The 16,758-nt window shown below is 38.9% G+C and overlaps 2 protein-coding genes across 5 annotated transcripts; both read left to right on the forward strand.

The window, feature by feature from the left end:
• Positions 1-638: 638 nt before the first annotated feature.
• Positions 639-12,553, forward strand: LOC135616807 (serine/threonine-protein kinase D6PKL2-like). 4 transcript variants are annotated; one of them, XM_065116439.1, is made up of 5 exons: positions 639-776; positions 1,193-2,734; positions 10,960-11,875; positions 12,056-12,288; positions 12,397-12,553. In XM_065116439.1, exons 2-3 carry the CDS (start codon positions 1,491-1,493, stop codon positions 11,831-11,833), a joined length of 2,118 nt encoding a protein of 705 aa, XP_064972511.1. In that variant the 5' UTR covers positions 639-776; positions 1,193-1,490; the 3' UTR covers positions 11,834-11,875; positions 12,056-12,288; positions 12,397-12,553. The 4 variants fall into 4 exon arrangements, with proteins under 4 accessions (XP_064972511.1, XP_064972512.1, XP_064972514.1 ...); XM_065116440.1 differs by having other exon boundaries at positions 12,209-12,288; XM_065116441.1 differs by having other exon boundaries at positions 645-776; positions 1,193-1,213; positions 1,422-2,734; positions 10,960-12,288.
• A 1,170-nt stretch (positions 12,554-13,723) lies between these two features.
• Positions 13,724-14,666, forward strand: LOC135616809 (ethylene-responsive transcription factor ERF105-like). The gene has a single exon (XM_065116443.1). It carries the CDS (start codon positions 13,789-13,791, stop codon positions 14,503-14,505), a length of 717 nt encoding a protein of 238 aa, XP_064972515.1. The 5' UTR covers positions 13,724-13,788; the 3' UTR covers positions 14,506-14,666.
• Positions 14,667-16,758: the final 2,092 nt, after the last annotated feature.

Raw genomic sequence — 16,758 nt, forward strand, 5'->3', positions numbered from 1 at the left:
GTCGAGACACGAAGGGCTTGTCTTCTTCTGCGGACAACGACGACGACGACCAAACCCACTCGGAAGTCACCTCTGTGTCCGCAGCGAGCGGGACCCGCTAGAATTCCGCGTGGCACCCGCCGTTCAACGGACGGGTAAAGGATGAGTACAAGTACGGACGGACAGGAAAATATTGATCATTATGAATCACACCAACCTTGTTGCGTGTTGGATCCATTCCAAGCATCGCTCGCCCTGTCATCACGAGGATTGATCGGGCTCATCGTGATAGACGGTCATGATGGAGCGTTGGTTGCCGTCCCACGCGTGGGTAGTGGAGAGGATCCTAATCCGCTCCAAGTTGGTAGGCCGCTTCCCTCCCGCGATGATCTGCCATCATGACCTCCTTATCACGGTCGTGATCATAAGACCCAACCCAACCCAACGAGGCCGCCGTCTGATGAAGATTCGACGGTGACTGGGGCGGACAAGTTGTGGGTCCCAAGCAAAGTGCAATCGGGTTAGTGACAACCATAATTAACTAGAGAAGGTATTAAATAACGCAGTCCCTAATAAAGCTAAAGCAGGAGAATTAAATAAAAAGAACATAAAATAAAGAAATGTAGAGTTAATTCCGCCGCTTGTTATTGTCACACTCACTTCCTGTTTTCCTATCTCCCTTGCTTTTGTGTGTCGTCTTCTCCTCCCTCTCACTACGTAGACAAAGAAGGGAGAGAGAGAGAGAGGAGCGAGTTGGGTAAAAGCACGAGGAGCTCCAAGGAAGCGAGAACCCTAAGGTAAAGTTTGGAGATCGCATTGGATCTTTTTGTTTTTTGGTGAGCCGATTCATTTCTTTCCGTGCAGATTAGAGTGGTATATATATGTTTTTTTTTGTTTTTCGGGCTTCGAGAGAGAAGATTTTTCACTTCTAATTTCGATTTCTTTTTATCCACTTGTTAATTTAGGGGAAGGGATTAGAATGCCCTTCGGCGGGGGAAAGAATAACGATAATATCAGGATTTTGGATTTTTTTAAAATGTAGATATTTGGAGGTCATGATTCGAGTTTGTGATGATTGAAGCAGATTTATTTATTTTTTATTTTCTTGTGGTTTCTTGAGGTAATTTGCTATAGTGAATGCTGTTTGGTCCCTTTGTTGACTGGGAGTTGAGGTTATGGATTTGTTCTGATAGTGCTGTTCTTGGGTTTTCAGGTCTCTGGAAAGGTGGAAAAGGTCAATTCTCCACTCATTTTTCACACTCCATGTTGCATTCTCGCACTGCCTGTTTCTAGTAATTGCAATGCAATATAGTATATCTCTGATCTTGACATCAAGGAAACTGTTAGATGCCAGTAATCCATGCTTTTGGAAGTTGATATAGGCCTACCGTTGAATCTATAGTGGGTTGGGCATTGAACATATAACGAGCCTGATTTTGTAGGCTTTGACGAGCATATAGGAAGCACAATAGCGGAGTTGAGTTGCAGGTAATGTTAAGGATTCGCTTGAGATGGATAGATTCTCGGAACTGAAGACAGTGCTTGCTCATCTGCCTTCTGTGAATCACACAATGGATTTGCATGGGAATAGTGTGAAAAATGAAGAAGATTCATCCAATGCTGTGAAGACTTCAGATTTAGATGCTACTATACCCAGAAAAGCATGGAAAGGCAAGACCCCTTTCACAGAAGAGAAGGAGTTAGCACTGGAAGTCAATAGCTTTAGGAGGACGGACTCTTACAAAGATTGGGGGCAGTCATCTTTCTTGGGGGCAAGTCATCCCATGGAACCTGTTGATACTGATCACATGAAAGCAGCATATGTAGCAATCAATCAGGACAAGTCTGAAGCTGGGTGCTTGATGAGAGGTCTGTCTGTAAAAGTCCCTTTTATAGAAGATATTTCAATTCAGGTTCCTGCAGTCAAATCAAATGAAGTGCTTCTATCACCAAAAGAAAGATCAATCGAGGAACAAAATGAAGTGGGAACAGAGAGTTCTTTGTTTTCTGTTCCCTGTGCATCACAATCAACAGAGGCGACATGTGATGGGCATGATTCTGAAGAAAAGGAGTGCGTCTGGGATGCTTCCCTCCCCCCAAGTGGCAATGTCAGTCCTCATAGCAGCATTGCGAGCACCAGTGTGATAACTGCAATGAGTATTGTAAACAGCTGCACAAGCACGTATCGAAGTGAAGGAATTACTAGTGACGGTATGCTCAGTGTGGAAAGGACCTGTGGAAGTGTCAAGGGAAGTGTGCGAGGGGATTCGCTTGAGAGTGCTAAAAGCAGCGTCAGCAGAGCAAGTGATAGCAGTGGTCTCAGTGATGATAGTAACTGGAGTAATGTTACTGGGAGTGCTAATAAGCCTCACAAGGGGAATGATTCAAGATGGAAAGCTATTCTTGCAGTTAGGGCTAGGGATGGTATTTTGGGGATGAGTCATTTTCGACTTCTCAAACGGCTTGGTTGTGGTGATATTGGTAGTGTTTATCTGTCTGAACTGAGTGGCACAAGATGCTACTTTGCAATTAAAGTAATGGACAAGGCATCATTGGCAAGCAGGAAGAAGCTTACAAGGGCTCAAACTGAAAGAGAGATTCTCCAGCTTCTGGATCACCCGTTCCTGCCTACTTTGTACACACACTTTGAGACTGACAGGTTCTCATGCTTGGTGATGGAGTTCTGCCCTGGTGGTGATTTGCACACACTGAGACAGCGCCAGCCTGGAAAGCACTTCTCTGAATATGCAGCAAGGTATTGTTTATAACATGAAATTTTAATATTTACTAATCTAGGTGATTTTATCCTTTACTAGTTCTGTTTTCAAATTTGAGAATGATAATATCTTCTGTCTGGAGTTTTCTATTGACTTACTGATTCATCATTTTTTCTTATTCTTCCAGTCATAAATTTATAACATAATGATGAGTATTTATTGCCCGATTCCAGTATATCCTAATATTTTGCTTCAATATTTTTACCACTTGTTGAAAGCTTTAATTATTAAGGTCTTCTATGAATTCGTAGTCTTCTATGCATTTTGCATTGAATTTTCTTGCTAATGAATTTGGTATCTATAACTATCATTGTGTATCTTTTTTTTTTTCCTGAGAGTACAGTTTAGTGTACTCTGAATTTAAGTTATACGTCAACTTTCTGCCACTTGTCCTTTGATCTTAATCAACGGAGTCTAATCATCTTGTGCCATCCATTGGAAGTAGGTTTTTAAGTTGAGGCGAAAGTTATACCATCCATTAAGATACTTTTTAAGCAAAAACGTTGATAGATTATTGCAGTTACAAATTTCTGTCCATTCTAAAGGAGCTATCTAATTTCTTGGCTATTAATTTGAGCTTCCCAATAGTTTTCATTTTGACAGGGAACAGTTACTTCACACTTTTTACATTTGCTGCTTTCAAAAACAAGCTTTCAAATACTCTTTTGGAGTAACGAGATGAGCAAAAACATAGATGGATTATCCTATTTCAAGTAAGGAGCTTGCTAGTAAATTCACTGATCATTATGGCTTCCCACTAATTTTCAGTTTGACAGAGATTAGTTACTTCACCTTTTTAACATTCGTGTCTTTCAAAGGCATCAGCTAGCAGGGATTGTCTAAGTTGCATAAATTTTACTGGCCTATTTTTCGAATTACTTAATGACAGGAGGCCTAGCAACCATAATCTGATAGTTTTTATACTTTAGGTGCATTTTGTGCTGCAGAGGGATAGTCTCCTGATGAAACAGTGATATAGAGAGATGTCACCATGGACATGAATTGATGACTAGTTATTTGAATCATAAACCTTAGGGGTTCTGAGGATATTGTTACCCTTGATGGAAAGGAGGTTCCATTCTACAGAACGATTAGTTATCTATTCATTATCTGATCCCATATGGAGGTATTGATTTTGAAAATTAACATATACCTTCTCTGGTATTATGGTCAATTATGATAAAATAAGAGTGATGAAGAATTTTTCTTTCTTGTTGTAACAATGTGCTTTAATTTCTTAAACTATTGCTTTCTAAGATTCTCTATAAAAATATGGCCTGTTAACCAATTGTAGTGTTGAATCAATATTACCTGATATCAGTTGACTTGAACTGATTTTGTCCAATGATATACTGAAAAGGCCCTCCTCTCTTGGGTTCTATAATTAATAATATCACAGCAAACTGAAGTTTTTCAAGTGCATATTTTAAGTGGGAATTTATCCCTTAGTTATTTGACCCAAACCAGATCAGCTGTTTTAAGCAAAACAAGGGGGATTCAGACTGCTGGTTGGTGTTCTGTAATTGGATTGGTTGTGCTTTAAAACTGGATTGAACCAGTTGACCTAGCCAGTTACGCATGAGAACTAGGTAGTTTGAATCCAAATGGTCTAGTTTTGTTAGCTACTCTCAAATAACTAGCATGTCTCCATTTTCTGGTGTTCTTTTCCTTTTTGTCATGGGCATTTCAGTCATTTGGATTAGGAGGATAATCCATATCGCTAACTTAACATATACCAAGAATGCCTCCTCTTAACCCAATACTATACATCCTCTCATCTTAACACCGCTCACCATCATCCGTCTTGTATCACTCTTTGTATTGTCCTCCTCTAGCCTGTGTCCTTTCCCTCTCTAGCCCTAATTGTTCCATCCCTTTTTCAGCCTCATTTTTCATTCTTACAAGATATCTGATCTCCAGGACATTGAGGCAGAGCATATCCTTCTTCCTTATCAACGAGATATCTCCATTTTACAAACTTATTGATGGTTGGATACTTAACTATTCACTACGACATAGGATAAATTCCACCTTTCTATAAAAATAATGAATAACATGTTTTCTTCGATTACCTACAATCCAAAGTTATATTATCAATTTTCTATTATTTCAATTTTATGTATTTTAACATTTTTTAATATTTAAGTAGTTAATATTATATCACTTTATATATTTACTTAACCATGTCCTAATTGGTCCAGGCCACCACTTAGGCCAGATCTGATAATAGTGATTAATCCTATGAATTAAGTGTAACAATTCTAAGCATGGTACCATCAATCCGTTTGGGCAATTATTCCTTAGAGTTACACCTTGTTTTGGATGTTACAAGCATTCACATCCTTTTGTTCTTGAAAAAAACATCAATATTTTTGGGTTAGAGGTAGAGGATTTTTCATTTCAGCTACCCAAGTTGCCTCCAGTTTTTATCTAACAATGGGGCTTAATTTTTAATCACACAAATTCATAGTCTTTGGTACTGCATGCTCTTTTGGGAGCTCAACAAGTTCTTATTTCTTCCCTTTTTTCTCAAAGTTATCGGATCTATGTTGGTTAAGAAATTACTTCAAGAATGTGTCTTAGAGTAGTGACTTACAAAATAGGAAACCGTAAGAAGAAAGAACTAGAGATTGCACAACAATTAGAATGAGCATCAAATTGATAAATGAGTATTTCATATTTTTCATTTGAAACTTGGGTACAAAGAAGATAGCTATTAATAACTTAAAATAAATCAAGAAACCTAAGTATGTAAATTTAAGAAGATCACTGAGGTAGAAGAAATATTATACATAAAAGAATTAAAAAACACTATTATGGTGTAGAATATAATAATTATTATGCGATCAAAAGAGTTAAAAATTGTTTACTATAAAGTATAAGTGGTTAAACAGAGTTAGTTTGTAACAATGAGCTCTAGAAGGTAATAGATGCAAAGAAACATGTTCCAAAGCTTAACAACAATGTAGCCAATACGCTCAACAAGCATTTTGAGTGCAAGAGAGAAAGGAGAGAGTAAGGACTTTAAAAGGCAAAACGAACAGTCGTAAGTCCACCACCGACTGCTCATCGGGTGTCGGGCCCGATGACAAATTTCCATCAAGTTAACGTGTGAACTTATGCATACCGATCAACGCCCAACACTACCCCGAAGCCCCATCCCCCCTGGTGCCACCCAAGGGTTTCTAGGGTGCTTAGATGGCTAACGTTTTGTGTGCGGTGGTGCAGTTTTGCTCGGCGCAGTGAGCGGTCGCACTACAGCGTTGCGAACTATCGTTGCTTGCATTTTTCAAGCAAAAACACAAAATCAAAGCAAAACATGTTACTAAGCATCTGTAAAAGCATGCAAAAGCGACGAACGTTTTGTTGAGCAAAGATGTTATGGGTGCGCGACGATCGTTCGTGACAGATCGGCCATCGGTATGGTATGTATCGAATCGTTCCAAATATCGACATATTGTCACGGCCTTAGCTGGAATTGCCTAAGGCGTGATGTCACGGACTTAGCTGGTTTTGCCTAAGTCGTGCGGCACCCTTGCGTGTCCGTCCGCAAAGGTCAGCCTCCCCGAAGCCTCTCATTGTCCCTTAGGACCAACAAAAGAGAGAACGGGTTAGAGAGAACGCCTCAATCGGGATCCACAAGCAAACATGTCCGAAAAACACTTCATAGACAATGCAAATTACAAACAGACTTTACAAGCTCTGAACAGTGGCACAACAAAGGGTAAAATGGTCCATTACAGACCGAAAAGCTCTCGCACGTATCCACATGACACAACCTTTATTTACAAGCCTAAAGAGGCCACCAACCCTACTAAAATAGGACTATAAGCCTTCGGTCGCCCCCTCTACCTGCTGTACAAGGCATGAATATGCCAAACGACACGGACATGTATAAGCATTACATCGAACACCTTGTTTAGAAGTTTGTCCGTGACAGTGAGGCACCCTTGCGGCAATGATGCGAACTTAGCTTGCGTTGCCTAAGTCGCGCTTTGCCCTTGCGATTTGCGTCCGCAAAGATTAGCCCACTTGCAACCTCTCGCAGGTCCCGAAGGACCTGTAAAAAGAGAAAGTTGATTAGTTCGAAGAACGAGCGACGGACAAGTCCCGACGTCTCATGAAAAGGGGAAGCTTTACAAGCAATTCAGCGAGCACCTTGCGTGCATAAGAGAAAAGAGGGAGAGGGGGAAAACAAGGACTTTAGAAGGTTGAACGAACAGCTGCAAGTTCACAAGCAGCTGCTCACCGGGTGCCGGGCACGACAACAAGTTCCCGTCAAGGTAACGTGCGAACTTACGAAAGATTATTCAACGCCCGACACTATACCGAAGCCCCATCCAACCTTGTGCCACCTGGGTGGTTCCAAGGGGCTGAGATGGCTGACGTTTTTGTGAGCGGAAGCGGACTGCAGAAAACAGCCCGTGGCACACGAAAATGGAGCTGTTTTAGGGTTGTTTTGCTCGGTTCGGTGAGTGGTCGCTTTGTAGTGCTGCAACTTGTTCAAACTTACATTTTTACAAGCAAAATGACTCAAAACCAAGATAAAACATGCTGGCAAGCAGCTGTACATGTAGATGAGAGCGACGAACGGTTTGTTGAACGGAGTTGTTGCGGGTGCGCGACGACCGTTCATGACAATATGGTATGATGGAGCGTACCAACAAATCGGTATATACCAATCCCCTATCAAATCGGTATATACCGTCCATACTAGGTAGTATGCCGTGGTACGATGAACCTTGGTTTTAACCAAATTATAATTTTCAAACATTTGAACAACTACTTACCAATAATCTTTTCACTTATAAATTTAAGCCGAGTATACCCCTTTATTTCATACAAGCGTAATGACCACCACTATTAGTAAGTCTCTGAAAAATCATGTCATCTTTATTGCTTTGAGCAATATCATAATTCTATGCCATTGTAATAGGATATATATAAGTTTTAATATAACAAAAGAATGAGCAATCTTAGAGTGTTTTTCTCCATCCATCTAATTGGCAAAAGATCAACTAACATGTGTAGCATTCGAATAGATTTGTCAACATGATAAATTACAATAAAAACAACAACAAAGCCGTAAGTCCCAATTATTTTGGGATGGCTATATGGATCTTTTGCTGCCATTGAAATATATAAGATGTCATATGTTTAGTTAAGTTCAGAGTATTGAAATATTTATTTATAGTTTTTATTAAAGTTTTTTTTTATCTTTCTTTATCTCTCCTTGTACCACTAACATTAATTATTTAATCTCTTCTGACTATCGCATCCGGATGTCTTCTTAGCACATACTTATATCATCTTAAACGATTTTATCTTATCTTATCCTCTATCGAAGCGATACCTAGTTGTTCATGAATAAAAATATTTCTTTTCCTATCTTTCCTAGTAACTCCACACTTCCATCTCAAAATTCTCATTTCGGTAACATAAACTTTTTATATATGTTTTTTTCTTAACTGCCCGATACTTGGATCCATAAAACATTATTGTTCTCACAATTGTCTTATAAAATTTTTCTTTTAATCTCAAAAGTATCTGATAATTACAAAGACTCCTAATGCCCCTCGTTATTTTAACTATCATATTTTTATTCTATGAATAATGTCTTCATCGATCCCTCTATCTTGTTAAATAATTGATCCAAAACACCTAAAGCTATTACTTAAATTGATTTCTTATGCATCTAATTTAATTATATTCTCTTATCTATTTCTAAAATAATTAAAATTATATTTTATATATTTAGTTTTAGTTTTACTTAATCTAAAATATTTAGTTTTTAAGGCTTGCCTCCATAACTTAAATTTATAATTAATTCCATGTAGACTCTCATCAACTAAGACAATATCATTAACAAATAACATATATCAAGAAAGTCTATTATGTAAGTGACTGGTAAGTTAATCCATTATTAATGTGAAAAGGTAGGGACCTAATGCAGATCCTTGGTGTAATCCTATGCTAATAGGAATCTCACTAGATGCACTCCCTATAGTTTTAATACAAGTAGCTACATTATAATACATATTTTTAATAACAATAATATAGTTAGTAGATACACCTTTCTTTTCTAAAACCCACTATGATAAATCTATAAAAACTTTATCATAGGCTATATAGAAATCTTTCTTTTTCTCCCAATACTTTTTTATTAATTGTCTTAATAAATAAATAGCTTTTTCGGTTGATCTTCCAAGCATAAAACCAAATTGATTTTCAAATATATTCATTTCAAGCCTTATCCTACTTTCAATAATTCTTTCTTAAAGTTTCATAGTATGACTCATGATTTTAATTTCTCTATAATTTGAATAATTTTGTATGTCATCCTTATTTTTGTAAATTGGTACTAAAAGACTCTTTCTCAATTCATCAAACATTTTTCTAAATCTCATGATTTTATTAAATAAGCTAGATAACAAAGCTCCCTTGTCTCATGGACTTTTTCAGACCTCAATTGGGATACCATTAGGCCCCATACTCTTAGCTATTATTATCTTTTTTAATACGCCTTTTGCTTCATTAGCTCTAATTTAATGAAAAATTATATTATTATTAAATATATCACTATTATTTATCGTTAAATGTAAGTCCTATATGGAATATTCATTAAATAATTTATAAAAATAATTTTTTCATCTTTCCTTAATCTTGTTATCATTAACAAGTATTCTTTGATCTTCGCCTTTAATGCATCTAATATTATATAAATACTTACACTTTCTTTCCCTAGCTTTATCAATTCGATATATATCTCTTTCACTATTTTTAGTATAAAAGTTATCATAAGATTTATATTTTGTCATACTAACCATTTTTAGTCTTTATTTTAGATTCTTTATATCTTTTAAATTTTTTCTCATTTTTACAATTTTACCAATCTTTAAAATCTGATTTTTTAGTAAAAAATTTTTTTTGAACGTCCTTGCACCACCATCAACTTTCTCTTAGTTACACCTTTACCTTTAGTTTCACCAAGAATCTCCTTTGCTAAACTCCTAATCTTATTAGTCATTATAGTCCAAATAGTATTAATATTATCCTGATCTAAGTTCTAAGTCGTCTCTTTTTCCATCTTGTTCTTAAAAGTGTGTACAGTATCATCATTAAAATTTCGTTATATGGTCCTAGTATTTACTATCTTTTCTTTTTTATTAAAAATAATAAATATTTAGAATCATCAACCTATGTTGATTCGTCAAACTTTCACTAAGAATATCTTTACAATTCTTATATATAACTTTATCTACCTTTCTAACGAGAAAAAAGTCTATTTGGCTATAGTTGTGACTATTCTTATAAGTAATTAAATGTTCATTTCTCTTCTTAAAGTAAGTATTTAGTATTTACAATTATAAAATCATACGAAGTTGCAAAATCTAAAATCATATCACCATCTTCATTTGTCTCCCTATAACCAAGGCCCTCATGCACCCATTTATATTCATAATATGTTTTCCCTATATGACCATTCAAATCTTCTTTAATTATAAGTCGATTTTAAGCATTCTTTCAATGATATCATCTAAGCTTTCTCAAAATTCTCTTTTGTTTTGATCATCCAATCCGACTTGAGGGCATAAGCACTAATGGCATTCAAAACATCTTGTCATTTTATAAATTTTAGAACTATAATTCTATCTTCAAATCTCCTTACATCTACAATATTATTCTTAAGATCTTTATCAACAATAATTCCTACATCATTTATGTGTTTAACTTTTTCAGTATACCAAATTTTAAATCTAATACTATCAACATCTCTAGATTTTTTCTCTACCCACTTGGTCTCTTATAAACAAGCAATATTTATTATTCTTCTGATCATAGTGTATACTAATTCTAATCTCTTTCCTGAAAGTATTCCTTTATTTCAAGTTGAACATAGTGTAAAGTTGCTAACTTGTCAACATAATAAATTTTGTGATAAAATTCTCATCGAGTAATGTTCATAATTCAGTAAGCTTTATATTGAAATGATTTAAGATTATCTTAGCATCTCCAATTTTCTACCATTTAACAAAAAACAAAAACACTGAAGCAAATGCAAGTGAATGAATGTATTGAGCAGACTGAAGGGGAAAATGTGAAAAATGTATTAAGACATTTGTATTTGCCATTAAGTGAACTTCTAAATTGAAATTTCTATTTTTAAATAAATTATAAGGGTTTTTATTTAATTACAAAACAGGTTTTATGCTGCGGAAGTACTACTGGCCCTTGAATATCTCCACATGCTTGGAATTGTGTACAGAGATCTGAAGCCTGAAAATGTGCTTGTTCGTGATGATGGCCACATAATGCTTTCAGATTTTGATCTATCATTAAGGTGTGCTGTCTCACCAACACTCATAAAAATATCATCGTTTGATTCTGATCTTTCCAAACGGTCAGCTGGAGCATTTTGCGTCCAGCCAGCCTGTGTTGAGCCATCATCAGTCTGCATTCAGCCTTCGTGCTTCATACCAAAAATTTTCCCACAAAGAAACAAGGAAAAGGAAAGGAAGCCAAAGGTCGAATCGATGCACCACTCTTCCGCCCTGCCTCAACTTGTAGCTGAGCCAACATCTGCCCGGTCAATGTCCTTTGTTGGGACCCATGAGTATTTGGCCCCTGAAATCATTAAGGGAGAAGGCCATGGAAGTGCTGTGGACTGGTGGACGTTCGGCATATTACTGCATGAACTCTTGTATGGAAAGACACCTTTTAAAGGCTCTGGCAATAGGGCAACATTGTTCAACGTGGTCGGCCAGCAGCTTCGGTTCCCTGAAACCCCATCAACTAGTTATGCAAGCAGAGATTTGATAAGAGGGCTTTTGGTTAAAGAGCCCCAGCATCGTCTGGGCGTGAAAAGAGGAGCTACCGAGATAAAGCAGCACCCTTTCTTTGAAGGTGTGAACTGGGCACTCATACGATGCAGCACACCACCGGAGGTACCGAGGCCTGTCGAGATGGAACTTTCATTGAAGTTTGGGGTTGCAGAAGCTGTGGAGAGTAGCAGTAAGAGGATGCTAGGGGCAGACATGAAATCGGGAGGAAAGTACTTGGACTTCGAGTTCTTTTAGGGGGACTCTAATTGTAGCTTATGATTCTCTCTTCATGTGTTGGTAGGTCTTCTTATCAATTCTATGACTGTCAATTTGCTGCATATAGATGGGTACAAGCATTTCCATTCTGCATGCAGTTAGAAGTTTACCTTCTCCATTTCTTTAGATGGTATCCTTAGTATGATTGTTTGGTGTAAAATTCTACTCCAATCTTGCTCATCAGTTAATATACAAACTCAGATGAAATTCCCTGGTCCTGGAAGATCTCCATCATTATTTTGTCTTCCTGAGGCTTGCAATGGTCACATACATTGTATTTGGAGGATCTTTGCAATGTATCAATAAACTATTGAGTTGGGTCTGTTCAGATTCAGATTGTGTTGATTTTGACAGAGGTTGGTCATGGATCCCAGCGCTTTGAAACTATACATCCAGAGTGACCTTCCATGATCGAAGGTTTGGAAGATTAAAAGGTAAAACTATCTTTTGCTTTTTGACTAAAAGAGCTTTTCTTTGTAAAATTTTGAACTCACTGAAACTTACGTTGTTGCTGCTCTAATTTTCAATCTAACATTGTGCAGTTGCAGTGCTTCCTTTATTGGATATGGAGAACATCCAAAGGCCAGAGATGTTGGATATGTATAAAAAGCTGAAATCATTCCTACCAAAAATTGCCATATGTATTATGTACACCCGAGATGTTGGATATGTTTTTAGGGGTCTCAATTTATGTCTTCATATTGGTAAAGGAACCTTTTTACTATTATTATTATTATTATTATTATTATTATTAATGCCATGTGTGCTATGTGCACGAGAGGCTATAAATAAATGTCTCGTCCTAGTCACAGAGATGGCAGACTGTTCAATGCTCTGAACTGTTACTCCACCAGTCTATTTCTCCATTTAGTGTTTGGACATTTTATTGGGGAAAAAAAAAAGCCTCCCGCTCCCCATATTCGTTTTTATCTCGAGGTTTTATTTTCGATTTACATGAAAATATTCTCATACTTTTATTTAAAAAATATTTAATTTTGATAATTAAATATGATAAAAAAAAATTAAGTAGATTTATATTTTTAAAATTTTTATGATAATCATTTTTTTTTAATAGCATATGTGATTAAGTTATTTTAGTAAAAGACAGGCCAATTTCGTTTAAATAGAAAACAGGACGCCCCAAGCAAAAATGAATATGTAGTGCATATTTTTTTCGGTAAAATATTTTTATTTATTTTTTTCATTTGAATTTTGTTGATTCCAGAAGACCTTTTCAGTTTGATTCAAGCTGAATTTAGTGTGTGATATAAAGATAAATGTCCATATTCAATCGATCGATCACCAAAATTCTTGAGGATCTTAGAAATGGGTCATGGATTCTCTGCCAATTTTGATATGCGCCCATCGCGGGGCTTCCCTCGGTAGATCGATCACGTGTCCATAACAAGGACCAATAAAATACAGTAATGGTGTCGCGGGGCCCGCTAGGTCGCGTGGTCCATGTCACCCGGTGCCTTCCCGGATCCATCCGTGCCACGCAACTTGGCAGCTCACTGCCGCTTCCACCTCCCTTCCGTTCTTCTTTTTCTCTACTACCGGTCTTTTAGTGATGTCACGCTTTCCCTCTCTTAGGGATATAATATTAGTGTAGTAATCACTTTCGCCTCTTTCCACGCCCGCGCGCTGATCTCATTCGCGGAAGCATCCTTCGAGTTGGTGGGATCCTCTACAATTCTACTGCATCCAATACCACCACTCCTCCCATCCACCGGTTCCGCCATCTCCTACTACCTCACATCAACGGTTCTGATGGCATCGGAAAATTGTACGTTCTGATGCTCCGTTAGGTTTGTATAGGATCCCAAAACCATACCGCAGAGCTTCTCTATATATTGTACCAGGGAGGCTGTGTGGTCTCCAAAGGCATTCCACACCACAGTTATCTCTTATCGTCTTCTCTGATACATCAATCTATGGAGGCATCCATCGGCTTCGACGACTCCACCCTCGACCTCATCCGTCAATGCCTCCTCGGCGACCTTCCCCAGCCCGATTCCCCCGGCCTGGCCCCCGCCTTCCCCTGCGACGGAGCCTGTCGTTTCCCCGAACCGGCGCTAGGCCGCCGGCCATCGCTGACGATATCCGTGCCGCCGCGGCCGGTGGGAGCGGCGGCGGATTGCGACGAAGTGAAGCGGTACCGCGGGGTCCGGCAGCGGCCGTGGGGGAAGTTCGCGGCGGAGATCCGGGATCCCGCCCGGCGGGGCGCGAGGGTCTGGCTCGGCACCTACGACACCGCCGTGGAGGCGGCGAGGGCGTACGACCGCGCCGCCTTCCAGATGCGCGGCCGCAAGGCCATCCTTAACTTCCCCCACGAGATCGGGAGCTCCGAGCAGTGGGACGCGGCGATGACGACGGCCGCGCAGGTCCTATCCGGGAAAAGAAAGCGGGAGGCGGAGGAGGAGGAGGAGGAAGCGGTGAGGGGAATCAAAAGGGAGAGGTCGCCGGCGATGGAGGAAGGCGGCGACGGAGGGTTCGTTCCGTCGATGTCGGTTTGCCCCTTGACGCCGTCGAGCTGGAAGGGCGTGTGGGATTGGGAGGGGGCGGACACGAAGGGAATCTTTAACGTGCCGCCGTTGTCGCCGTTATCTCCCCACCCCTCTCTGGGATGTGCTCAAGTCACCGTGAGCTGAAGAGATTTAGGAAACAAAAGCAACAGAAAACAAAAAAACAAAAACAGAAGACGGAATCCTATCCCTCTTCGTGTGCACTATTATTCTTTCGTTCGTTTGCACTTGTAATAGACTGGGTGTTGAAATTCCCGGATACAAGTAAATTTTCATCGACTTCTTGACGAGAGTGAGAACAATAACATCTCTGGTTGCAATACCCCTTCTTCGATCGTCTTTCATCTTCCTCGAATTCCGAATTTTTACGATAGCCTACCTCGCGACCTGCCCCAAGTGATCATCTCTCGACTCCAACTCAGACCTCTTCCACAAGCTACTACGGTTGTTCGCTCACCTGACCCTGGTAATCTTTGGATCATCCAACCCTATTGGCGATGCATCTCCCAAATCATCTCTTCCACCTTCCCCTGTAAGTCCGGCTAAACCCTCTCCATCCAAAAGCCCCAACCCTACTTCTGGCGATGCATCTCCCAAATCATCTCTTCCACCTTCTCCCCTGTAAGTCCGGCTAAACCCTCTCCATCCAAAAGCCCCAACCCTACTTCTTGGGCAGGTCTTCTCCGTGGTGGAGGCTCTTGGAAATCGGACGAAGCTTAGGCTATAAGCTACTCAAGATCCAACAACAGTCCTCCCTCCTTTGTGTTGAATGCATCTGAGATGGCTGTTGCTCGCGGTTCCTAGAATTACAAAACATCTAAGTTTTACCGAAACGATGAATAAAAAAATAATTTTAATATCATAGTTATATTTTTTACGATGACAGATAATGATATCGTTTGTTACGAATGATAAGAGAGAGCGATAATAAGAGGGGAGAGCGATAATAAGAGGTAAAGGTAAAAGGAGAGGAGGAAGAGGATAACGTAGATGCTAATGCTCTGCATCTACTTCGACACTGACATATATACATATATAGAGTGGTGAAAGGATCACTCAGCATCTACATCGATACCGAGACACAGATACAAATACAAAGTGGCATCGCTCTATATTTGTGTCAGCATTAACAACGATGCGAATAAGAGCGGTATTGTTCTGTATCTATGTCGGCGTTGATGCAAATACCGAGCGACCCTTTCAATGCTCTACATTTGTGTCGGTACCGACATAGTTGCCAAGCTGATAGCTTTACAAGTAATTCAACAAACACATAATGTGCAAGAAAAAAAAGTTAGTATACAAGAGAGAAAGGAGAAAACAATAACTTTAGAAGACAAACGAACAATCGTAAATTCGTAAATGACTACTCACTAGGTGTTGGGCGTGTTGGCAAATTCTCATAGGCTCTAATAAACTTAATGTGCGAACTTGTGAACCAATGAATGCCCAACATTACCCTAAACCCTCATCTAGCTAGGTGCTATTCGAGATGTTCTAGGGTGCTAAGATGGTTAACATTATTCTCTATACCGCAACTCACAGAAAATAGGCTATAGCATACGAAAACTAGGTCATTTTGGGGTAGTTTTGCTTATTCTGATAAGTGATCACTTTATGGTCTTACAAGTTGTTCCTGCTCATAGTTTTTAAGCAAAACCACGTAAAAATAAGGCAAAACATGTTGCTAACATATGTACAAGCAAATAAAAGCGATGAACGATCCATTGACGAAGGTGTTATGGGTGTGCAATGACCGTCCGTGACATGCTTCCCCACTTATACTGTCGACACCCTCATCGATGTTTGCTGGTAGGCTTTGATGATTGCTTCTTCTTGTCGTAGGGCATTTTTAGGCTCCTAACTAGTTTCGATTTGGGAAAGTTTTTGCCACTTCACTAAATACTTAATTTGCTCTACTCCATTGGCCAACTTTGTCTTGTGATCCACTAAAATGATTTCAACTCGCTTTCATAAGAGACTCTGGCATGGGTAGTTGAGTTGTAATACTTCGGGAAGCATCTTGCGGACTTATGGTAGATTTTTTAAGTTGCTCGTGTAGAAGACATAGTGAATTTTGAGTCATGCAGGCAGTTGCAACTTGTAGGAGACATTGCTTACCCTACTAATAATTAGGAATGGTCATTTATACTTACATACTAGTCCCTTATACACTTTATGCTTAAAGAACTGGAGTGTTGTTGCTTAGAGCTTCTCTATGTCATCGATTTTAAACTCCTATGGTTGCCTTCCTAAATCTGCCCACTTCATCTTTTTGATTACTTTCTCAAGTAAACCTAGGCAATATCTATATTTCAGTATCATTCCTTTGCAAAGTGATATATTGACAGACAACTAGTATAATCGATCGCTAAGGTG

This window comes from Musa acuminata, chromosome BXJ2-7, assembly GCF_036884655.1.
Source record: "Musa acuminata AAA Group cultivar baxijiao chromosome BXJ2-7, Cavendish_Baxijiao_AAA, whole genome shotgun sequence".
Lineage (NCBI taxonomy): Eukaryota > Viridiplantae > Streptophyta > Magnoliopsida > Zingiberales > Musaceae > Musa > Musa acuminata.